We start from the raw sequence: 11320 nt of genomic DNA on the forward strand, positions 1-11320 counted from the left end.
GGTGGAAGGAACCGCAAGTGGCGACACCTGCAGATACTCTCCGCCTATTGTCACCCCGCTGGCAATCAGCTGGTTCACAAAGCGCTGCTCTTTTAAAAATACCACTACTCCCTTATTCATTCTAGAGGCATAACTTAAGTTACTGTGACCAACTAGATCACCAACCATCAACAAAACCGTTTCCACTGGGATCGTCGGATCAGGTTGGATCCGAAACCCATTCCTCAGAGAGAGAGAGAGAAGAGAGAAGAGAGAGAAGAGAGAGAGAGAGAGAGAGAGAGAGAGAGAGAGAGAGAGAGAGAGAGATGATGAGATATGAAATATGAAATAACCAGTGGCCAATTGAATAAGCTACACTTTTGGGTTTATATATTTGTAAATCTGACTCTAAAGGAGTCAGTGCCTCACCAACCATGAACCTCACCGCACGTCACTGTACGGATCAAAAGGAGCCAGTTGAGGTTGTTCCGACATCTAGTAAGGATGCCCCCTGGATGCCTTTCTAAAGAGGTGTACTGAGCATGTTCAAGTGGAAGGAGACCCCAGGAAACACCCAGGACACTATGGAGAGACTATGTCTCTTGGCTGGCCTGGGAACACCTTGGAGGGAAAGGCTGAAAAAAATTAAAAAAAAAACATCTGGGCTTCCCTGCTCAACCTGCTGCCTCCACGACCTGACTTTGGAACAAGTGGCACATAATAGTTGGAATGATGCAGCTATGTTGTATGGTTTGGAGATAGTGGGACAGACAAAGAGACAGGAGACAGAACTGGAAGTAACAGAGCTGAAGATGTTGAGGTTCTCCTTGGGAGGGACGAGGATGGATAGGATTTGGAATGAGGTCATCAGAGGTACAGCACAGGTTGAGAGGCCAGACTGAGACGGTTTGGACATGTGTAGAGGAGGGACAGTGGGGACATTGGTAGAAGGATGTTAGAGATGCAGCTGCCAGGAAAAAGACAAAGAGGAGATTTAAGGATGCAGTTAGAGAGGACATGGAGGTAGTTGGAGTGAGGACAGAGGACGCAGAAGACAGAGTTAGATGGAGGAGGATGACTCGCTGTGGCAACCCCTGAAAAGGAAACAGCTGAAAGAAAAAGAAGCATAGGCCTTGGCATTAGGCTGTTGGGCCCTGGCCCCGCCAGGCCTCCCACCCCTCACCCCGTCTGTGGGAGCAAAGGGTTCCCCCCTCATGTGTCGACCTATTGAAACCTGAGAAGTGCCGACGCAGCAGCTTGTTGAATGAAACAGCTGTGGGGGGGGGAGGGGGCTGCCCACCAGAGTCCCCTGCTGCTGTCCGGGTTTAGCCTTCAGTCTGTTGGCTTCAGGACTTTTCCAGCCTTCCACATGTCTAAAGTGAACAGCGGGTCCCCTGGCTGTCGGGCCATGGTGATGGCTGGAAAGTACCTGTCGAACCCCAACGGGACTAACGCGGGGCTCGCGGGGAGCTCCGGTCCCAAGCAGCGGAGGATGTGCGCCCCCCAGCGCCGCGCGGCGAGCTCCACGGCAGCCGGCGCCGGGGGCAGAATCGCGGCCTTGGCTCCGCTGGAAAACCTGGGCTACGTCTCCGCCGCGGAGCGCCACGCGCAGGCGAGCCGTAATCTGATTTACCGGGACGTGAAAGCGTTCCTCAATGAAGTCGGTGGAAACCCGCGGGAAGCTCGCTACTGGCTGACCCAGTTCCAGAGGGCGACCTCGGCCCAGTCTTCTGCCTTTGCTGTCCTGGAGGTAGGTGGATCTGCTCGCTTTAAATTTTGAAAATATTCTAAAATATATATTTATTGTGGTAAATTGTAATAAGAAAAGTCAAATTATTATCACAGCAGGTCATGTTGCCTTAAATAGAGCAAATATAACAGTTTTTTTCATTATTGGTACATTTGATGTTTGTAATAGGGCATCTTTTTTTTAGAGAAGTCAGTCATATATCAGAATAGAACTTATCATAATAGTTGGTCATACATACTGGCTTATGGTCCTCCATGTAGGCTGTTGTAGTTTCAAAAAGTTTTCAAAGTTGCACACCTTTAATTTCCTTAAGCCCCCTTTACACTAGATGACCACCCCACCATGCTCTCTTGACCTATTAGAATTTGGCTGGATTGCGTCAAATATGTAGAAACGTGGTATTTGTCAAATATTTTTGAAGGTAGAAGATCACACCATGCTTGTATTGCACTACCTTTATGGGTATCCCAGTCGTTTCCATGACCTTGTGACGATTCCGTTCGTAGCCAAGGCATGAGGCCAGCGTGACCAGACCTGCTTCAAATTCTCAACAACGGAGCCACACTGGTTCACGAGGGGTCATGGATACCACCATGCTCCCCCGCACTCCTCCCAGGACACAGTTACACTGTCACAGTTATGATAAACCACCTAGACTTTGCTTATTCATAGTTCAGCTGGATTATGGCATTCCAATTATAGACATATTATAATACTAGACCAACTGTCTCCACCATCTCTCATTGTTGGGAATTGAAGCAAACGGGAACCGATAACGGAAGCTGGTATGTTTCATTTCTTTTTGGAGCCAGCGCCTGTGCACTAGCAGTGTTGGGCTTTAAGCCTGTCTACTCTCCTGCACACAGTCATGGTGTCACATGTGCTGTGTTACAAATGCAAAAAAAAGAAGAATATTTGAATATACAGCAGCACAGTAGGAACTATTTGGATCAACTGGAGTCAACACCTGATAAAGAAGTAATCTCAGTGTATTCTTTATTTTATTTTTTTACCAACAGCAATGTCCTGCTCTGTTACATGGAGGGGGCAAGATTTGAAACTTGTACTGAAACAAGCCGATAGGGAAGCTTTTTTCTGTTCCAGTTTCAACTTCCAGGTTCACGTCAGTTTTTGTTTACAGTTTTTGGTTCCAATCAGGAGGCTACATTTTTCACATAGGTAGTGATGATGTTCTGATTTGTTAACTGTCTATCCAAAAAAAAAAAAAAAAAGGAAAAAAAAGAAACTAAGTTCATCTGATTGCTCACCTGGAATAAGATATAGTTTTTATGTCAGTGTGGTCCCTGAGTGATAAATTATCCACATGTTGACAGCAGCAAGTCTCCTCACACAATGTTGTATTAAGTGTCCATGTTGTTTTTCTTCTTCTGCTTGTAGTTTGAATCACAGGCTTTTTTTTTCTTTTTGTCAGTTGTATCTTTGGCACCACTCTTTTAGATGGAAGAGGCGTGCACTGCAGCACGCACAGTCAACACAGTCACAGATATTACGGATGCACGCACTCGTCCACTGAGCGGGCTGACGGATTTCAGTGGGCGGCATGAACAAGCATGTTTCTGCCTTCACAGTCTATCATGTGTAATTAGGAGCCCACTGTGTTCTCAGAATGAACCTGAAGACCTCATCAAGACCCTGCAAAAACCATCCATGTCCTGGTGGATGTCTTTAACGCTGTAGTGGGGGTGTCCTCCAGAGTGAAGGCGCTACTGCTTTTTCTTTCTAAACTACAACCACAATCGGAAGTTAAGATATGGCCAGATACCCTGATAAAAGTAAAAAAGTAAAAAGGTTTTGGAGGCATTAGCCTGCCAAATACCACACTGAGCCCAGTTTGAGACTAATCTCATTCTTCTCTACATTTGTTCCATGATAGGGTCTCAAAGATGAGCCTTTCACTTAAACCCATCCTTCTTAGTTTGGTATTATGCAAACTGCAATCACTTTGCATTTTTAAATCTTTCTAAGGTGGACAGCTCATCATTCCAGAGCAGGGAAATGGTTCAGAGCCTGGCCTTCGGACTGTCCTTCCTGCAGCGGATGGACATGAAGCCTGTGGTGGTGATAGGCCGGTCTGAGCACCAGGAGTCAGATCCCACAGAAGCGGTCACCGGGTCTTGGTGCACCAGAGATTTAGTGGAGCGCTGCCAGCAGCTGACCGAGGCTCTGCAGCAACACTCGGCCACCGTCCTGCCGTTCTTCTCTGCAGAGTCCTTCCTTCAGCTGCACGAAGCTCCACAGGGAAGCAGGTAGAGATGTACTTTTTGTGTGACATCTGTTCCTATTACTTGCATTTTATCAGTCTTCAAATCTTTTGTCATGGCAGTTGTTCTACTAAAATCTGCAGCAGTTCCTGCGGTGCAGACACATAAAGAAAAGGAACCGCCTCTTTAGTTAGAATTATAAAAAGGTTCTTGCAGTATGAAACTAGCTAATGATTCAGTTTTTTGCCTGTTTTTGAAAATCCTGTCATATAGGTATCAGTGGGATAAAAATGACAAATATTTAAAGAGGAATCTTACAAACTTTAAAGTTGCAATCTGATCAATAAGCAAAGTGTATTAAGTAGTTATTTTGAATATAAAAAAGTACACACTACTATTGAAGCAGATATGCTAAAGGAAGCAGTAAGACCAAGTTTGATGATTTTTTTTGTCAATGTAACACTGATGTGGTTGGAACTTTATATCTACCCATTATGGCATGCATTTCATATTATTTTGTGGCTTTTAATGATTTGTTTGGGCTGTTCCTCTTCCAAGATGGGATGATTATACAATATAATACTTTAATGGTACAAAAATTGGATGTGTAGTGATTGCATTTATTTTTTTAAATTTGCCACATAGTTTTCAGCCCTTGATACAGCCCTAAATATATACAACCCGATTCCAACGAAATTGAGACATTGTGCAAAATGTAAACAAAAACAGAATTAAATTGTTTGCAAATTCCATAAACCCATATTCTATTCACAATGGAACCTAGTAAACATATAAAATGTTTAAACTAAGAAATTGTAACTTTATTTTGAAAAAAAAATAATAATTTTGAACTTTATGGCAGCAACACATTTCAAAGTTGGGAGAAGAGCAACTAAAGGCTGTGAAAGTAGGTAGGTAGGTAGGTAGGTAGGTAGGTAGGTAGGTAGGTAGGTAGGTAGGTAGGTAGGTACATTTATTTATATAGCACTTTTCAGCATGAGGCGACTCAAAGTGCTTTACAACACAAGAACAAAATTACAGACAGAGTTACAGAACATGACAAGATAACTAAGCTAAAACATGACAAAGGTACAGGACAACCAAACTACTAAAACATGATATTACTAAACCAAGGCACAAAGAATCCAGCCAACAGTGAATATGATAACTAATTGTACAGTAACTAAGCTAAGTGTACAGGAAGGCTAAATAATCTAAAACATGACAATGCTAAAACTAAAACTAACAGTACCGAACTATCTAAAAGTACCCCTGGCCCGCTATACAGCAGAAGTAAAACCAGACATATCTAAGCATGAGCTAAGACAGTCAAAAATAGTAGCTAAACTAAACAGATCTAAATATGACTAAATGTACAGAACTAAACTAAGTGTACAGGAAGATAAAGCTAAACTAAAGTAAAGTAAGTGGTGCACATAAGAAACAGCTGGAAGATCATTTTGCACTAATTAGGTTACTTGGCAATAAGTCAGTAAGGCCCTGTTAACGTTTTTTTTTTCTGAAACATTTTGAATCAGTCACCGGTGATTTGACCACATGTGGTCAGCTCTGAAGCCTTTGTTCACATTTGGAGGTTATTAGCAGTATGTACAAACAGATTTCTTTTTTTCAACATAGATATGTGGTAGTTGAATTAGAGTTCTCCTTGGCCTAGGCTTTCCTCATTTGAGCCTTAATTCCTGTCTCTAACTTTTTAAATCTTTATATGCTTTTGTTTCTCTTTGACCCTTTCTTTATTACACCCCTAGAGATCCGTGAGTTCATGTGCTCACCATTTCTCACTTTTTATCCTGCAGCGCTCCACCTTCCATTACTATTGACTCCAGCCTCCTTCAGTGGAGTCTGGACTGTGGGACCATCCCGCTGGTTTGTCCTGTGGGGAGGGATGGGCGAGGTTGCTCGATGCTGCTGGACCCAACAGAAGTTACAGCTGCCATTTCCCGAGCCCTGCAGCCCCACAAAGTCATGTTTCTGAGCAAGTCAGGAGGCCTGCGGACTAAAAAACACAAGGCATGCCACGACCACTTGTGTGTATAATAAACATCTAACATGTGCTCATCCGGTGCAACTCATCGTCGATGTGTTCTAATTGGGTTGCAGGTGCTGGACACCGTGTCATTGCCCGCTGACTTGCCCGGTCTGTCTGCGGCGGAGTGGCTGAGCCAAGCAGAGCGCCGCAGAGTGACCACCATCGCCAGGCTTCTCAATCAGCTACCAACCGAATCTTCTGCTGTGATCACGTCAGCAGACACGCTGCTTACCGAGCTGTTCAGCCACAAGGGTAAGGCTTGTGACAGACCCACTGTGACTCATGTACACAGACACATGTAAACACATTGATGGCTGTCTATTTTGAGATGTAACCCAAGAGGATATTTACATATTTTTATTTACAGAGGTGTTTTCCCCCTTCCCCTAAAATAGCCTTTTTAACATAAGTGAAATATTTTTGTCTGATAATTTACTGCTTGTTTTCCATCTTCTCTTTATTTTCAGGTTCTGGGACACTAATTAAAAATGGAGACCCCATACACCGGTCAGTAGACAACACATAAACCTGTGTAAACAAGTCTGAAACCTAACATTTAAATTAAAAATTAACCTCTCCAATAGGGACTTTCCTGTACCTCCCACACACCTTTAAAATAACCACTATTTAAAACAAATATACACACACAAAAAACAAGCATTCTGATGAAGTTTTGAAGGATGGGAATACTGGTACGGCGTGAAATTCCAGCAAACATCACATTTTTTCTATAAAGTTCAATTCTTATCTGAGTCTTACTTTTGTAATAATCTAAAATGACAAAATGCATATGTTTCGATTTATAAACTATATAAGAAGTGTAAAAAGAACCAAGATCAAAACAAATGGTAAAGTTACTGCTGGTGGCTTATTAGGGTCACCAAGGGCTCCCGCTCCCTATCAGAACTTTTATGACAAGCTGACAGAAACGCAGGGCAGAAATTAAAGCTTGCTGTGGAAAACCTAAAAGTTGTGTTTTAAAAAAAATTCTGAGCCGTAAGAGGCACAAGCATCTGGTCGTAGCACTTAACTTTTTATCATTTTATGATATTTTATGTGGAGACATTATAAGTTAAAAAGACCTTTTACTGCCAGTTTTGAAGAAAATTAATGTTTGAGCTCTGATACAATGGAGGCCAATGAGAGTTTGGATGTCTTTCTTTCACACTGGGTGAAAAAAAAAAGACAAAAATGTTGATGTTTTATAAAGAAGTGTAATGTTTATGAAAATGTAAAGATTGTGTTAGTAAAAGAAACTTAGCACATTAAGTTGAACATTTTGTAGTAAAATCGTCAACATTTCTAAAACTTAAACTGTGATTGTGGTAAAACCATAAAAGATATCAAAATACCAATTCAGTCCCAAAAAGTCCAACTTTCTGTGACCCGTTTAATCTCTGAATGATGTTTCTACTGTGAAGAATGTCTGAGCTTTAGAGCTCCATAGAAGCATGATTTTCTCACTCATTTCACCAAAATCCCATTTTTGTGTATGCAGAATTTTCTTTTTTCTAATTTCATTGAGACCATACTGGAATCAAAAGTCATAGCATGCTATTCCCAAATTAAGATGCACATTTTGCTGTTTTTTCTTTTTTTTGTTGCATGGTGTTTTCAAATGGTGTGGAAACAGCAGTTAGTTGAAAGTTGTGACAGAAATGAAAGAAGAACACCTAACAGTGGAGGAGTTACATTTTTAGCGACAATGCCGTGAAAATGCTGAGTGCTAAAGGATTTAAGCTAAAACCGAGTTGTTAAAACAAGCAGAACAGAGACTAAAATGAACAGAACAGAAGCTTAAATGAGAAGAACACATGCTAAAATCTTAAAGCAGCAGAACAGTAGCTAAAAGCTAAAAGGACAGAATGGTATTTAAAATTAGCTAAAGAGTTGCTACATACAAAAGCTAAAATTACAAAAGCTAAGACGCGAAAGCTAAAATGAGTAAAACAGTCACTTTAAAACAAAGCATTTACTAATATTGACAAAGCAGAAGTTGAAATTATTGTAGGGCAGCATGGCGCAGTGGTTAGAGCTGTTGCCTCACAGCAAGAAGGTCACCTCTCGACCAGGGCCTTTCTGGGTGGAGTTTACATGTTCTACCTGTGCATGGGTGGGTTTTCTCTGGGCACTTTGAATTTCGGGTAAAGAAAATGGATGGAACTTGAAATTAGCAACACACATGCTAAAATGAATACAAACTGTAGCTAAAATGAGCAAAACATATGGTTAAGCTAAAATCAGCAATATATAATCAAAGCAAAAAAAGAAGAAATTGCTAAACTGTAGGTGAATTAGCAAAATAGTAGCTACATTTTGCAAACTGTAGGTAAATAAGCAGAAAAAACAGTAAAAGCAAAAAAAGTTTCTTGAATTAGCAAAATTTATGGTAAAATTAGCAAAATTTTTCCTTAAAGTAGCCAAACACATGCTAAAGCTAAAACTTGAAAAACAGTAGCTAAACAGGAAAACGATAGTGTGAATGCTGAGCACAATAAGGGAGCTTCGGTGCTTATGCATTGGCACCTGTAGTTAAATAAATACCACCCACTGCTTTGGCTTGCACCCACGAACACACGTTGTTTTACAGGACATTTTTGCTGTATGTGTGTGTGCAGGTACAGCTCTCTGGATGAGATCAATGTGGAGCGTCTGCTGGCTCTCATCAACAAGTCGTTCGACAAAACTCTGAGGCAAGACTACATCAACTCTCTGAAAGGACGAATGCACTCCATCTACCTCTCTGAAGGGTGCGTGCAGACAGTAAATAAAACGGCGGTTTAAAACACGATTCCATTTCAAGTCTGAGCAGCGTCTGAATGATGTCAAACATCCTAATAAATTCTTCTGGGTGCAAGAATGCTGAATGCAAGATATTGTGTGTTTGTGCTCCTCTAGCTACAGTGCGGCAGCCATCATTACCATGGAGCCAGTGAACGGTGGCACTCCTTATCTCGACAAATTTGTGGTGAGCAGCAGCAAGCAGGGGCAGGGGACGAGTCACATCCTGTGGGAGTGCATTCAACAAGACCTGGGGAAACTGTTCTGGAGGTCTAGGGCCACTAACAGAATTAATCCATGGTAAGACACACACACAAAGACACCTTTTGGGCAATTTATCTTGGCATTACCTTTACATATACCTTGTAAATCAAAACAAACTTTATAACAATTCAACAAGCTTGTTTCTGCCCCTTCTGCTTGCACATTTTTCACGTTTACATCAGGGCTCTTATTCTTGTTTCAGAGCTTTTTTCAGGTAAACATTTGGCTCATAATCTGCCGACATCTTTCCAGGTACTTTAAACACTGTGATGGCAGCTTCGTAAATGGAGCATGGACCGTATTCTGGTTCGGCCTGACAGACATCAGGGATTCCTATGCACTGGTGGAGCACGCCAAGAAGCTCCCAGACTCATTCCACAGCTCTCCTCTCACCTCCTCCCAGCAGTCTCCTCCACCTGCAGCTGAATCCTGAACCCCTGCTGCCACTGTTCTTGTTCTGAGTTCTGAAGCTCCAGAGTTTCCTAGTCCAGCCCTATTGAATAGGATTTTATTTTCTCAAAACCTTCAGACCGGACCTGTCTTTAGCTTCACTCCAGGAGCTACAGTGCTCCGTACCATTTTAGACATCAAGCCACCGAGCAGCTATAAATCATACTCTTAAAATATATTCTTTCAGTTTTGCTGAAGAAAATCTAACATGTACACACTGTGGTAACTTTTTTCAGGACAAAAGTACTCTCCAGAGAGAAACGGCATCTAAACTGCATTGTAAATGGGGCCCATTAAAATAAAACCCATCCAGGCACTGCATCTTTCAGTGAATCCTACTCAGTACATGGAATCAGTAAGATTTCTTGAGATGTTGCAGCACCTTCTCAGTATATTGTCGTTGTAATGCCTTCAGAATTTCCAATTTTTGTTTTACGCCACAAAATATGGTTCTGTGGAGTTTGAAATTGGGGTTTTGACAGTAAAAAAGCAGTCTGGACCCACTGTTGTTCTGATTTTCACCATTCTTTCTAGTTCAGTGGTGCCCAATTCCGCTCGTCAAGGAACACTACCCTGCATGATTTAGTTGTTTCCCTGCCCCTCAGCGGGTCTTCAAGTTCTGCAGAGGTCATTCAAATGTTTCTCTGCTTTGACACACCTGACACATCTCTGCTTTGGGCACCACTGTTCAAGATTTTTTGCTAACTCACTAAGATTGCAGCATTTAGTGTTAAATTGTGTTTATAAAATAACTGAGGCGCAACAGGAAGAACATCTGGCCCGGCTGAATTAGGACATTTTCTTTCTCCTTTTTGTATTTGGCTGCTTATAGGAAAATATTTTAAGTCTTGTTAGTTTTCACCAACCTATTTTTTATTTAAGAAATTTGATTTAAAAAGGCTTATTTGCCCATTTCCTTCATAGTACCTGCAGTGCTTGAATGGACGCAGGATGACAGGGGACTACAGTTGTAGGGAAGACACCAAGAAGCAGTAATGTGCACATTAAAAGCACATGTTGTACACCCTTATTGTAAATGATGGTCTCTAAACTGCATCCTTTTATCTGTGGAATGACCTTTATAAAATAATAAACCTGGAGGCTTTACTTGGAACAAGAACTAATTCAGTGTTTGGTATTTATTTGTGTTTTGCTCATGTAGTTCATTTGGATTTAAATGTTATTTGGACATTAAAAGAAAATGAAGGTGATCAGATGAAGTGATTGAGCCATAGTTTCTACTGTATGTGTATTAAGTTTTCTTTTCATTCTAAATGTTAGTGTTGTTTGGCTCAAAGACACTAACAAAAGCTGCAGTTCACTAGATATTAAAAGGGACATTCATCACCACAGATTAATAAGACATGCATGAATTTGTCTAATGTAGAGAATGAGAGGAGTAGATCTAAACAGGAAACAGAAATAAACACACCACCAAGAGATAAGTGTAACCTTAGGGAATGGGTTTCAGCTTTAGTTTTATTGTGGAGATCATTTTAAAAGCTTACAAATGCGGACAAACCTGTTTGTACCCATTTGTTAAAGAAAAAAACGCCCCGAAAAAATTCTGAAATAACGTGAAACTGACAAAAGCAATAAGAAAACCTCCCAAACTGAAAGTCAACTAATAAAAATTAATCATTGCTTTTGATGTCCTGCCCCAAGTGGAGGAGTTTTAGCATCTCGGGGTCTTGTTCACGAATGAGGGAAAAATGGAGCGGGAGATCGACAGGCGGATTGGTGCAGCGTCTGCAGTGAAGCGGGCGCTGTACCGATCTGTCGTGGTGAAGAGAGAGCTGAGTCAAAAAGCGAAGCTCTCGATTT

General features: G+C 41.5%; 1 protein-coding gene across 1 annotated transcript; it reads left to right on the forward strand.

Annotated features, from left to right (window-relative positions):
• Nucleotides 1-1253: 1253 nt before the first annotated feature.
• On the forward strand, nucleotides 1254-10620 carry nags (N-acetylglutamate synthase). The gene is made up of 8 exons (XM_017403881.3): nucleotides 1254-1729; nucleotides 3716-3996; nucleotides 5769-5982; nucleotides 6073-6253; nucleotides 6469-6508; nucleotides 8620-8751; nucleotides 8900-9082; nucleotides 9299-10620. The coding sequence occupies exons 1-8, from the start codon at nucleotides 1349-1351 to the stop codon at nucleotides 9477-9479; spliced, it is 1593 nt and encodes a 530-aa protein (XP_017259370.1). The 5' UTR covers nucleotides 1254-1348; the 3' UTR covers nucleotides 9480-10620.
• Nucleotides 10621-11320: the final 700 nt, after the last annotated feature.

Source organism: Kryptolebias marmoratus, linkage group LG12 (assembly GCF_001649575.2).
Source record: "Kryptolebias marmoratus isolate JLee-2015 linkage group LG12, ASM164957v2, whole genome shotgun sequence".
Taxonomy (NCBI): domain Eukaryota; kingdom Metazoa; phylum Chordata; class Actinopteri; order Cyprinodontiformes; family Rivulidae; genus Kryptolebias; species Kryptolebias marmoratus.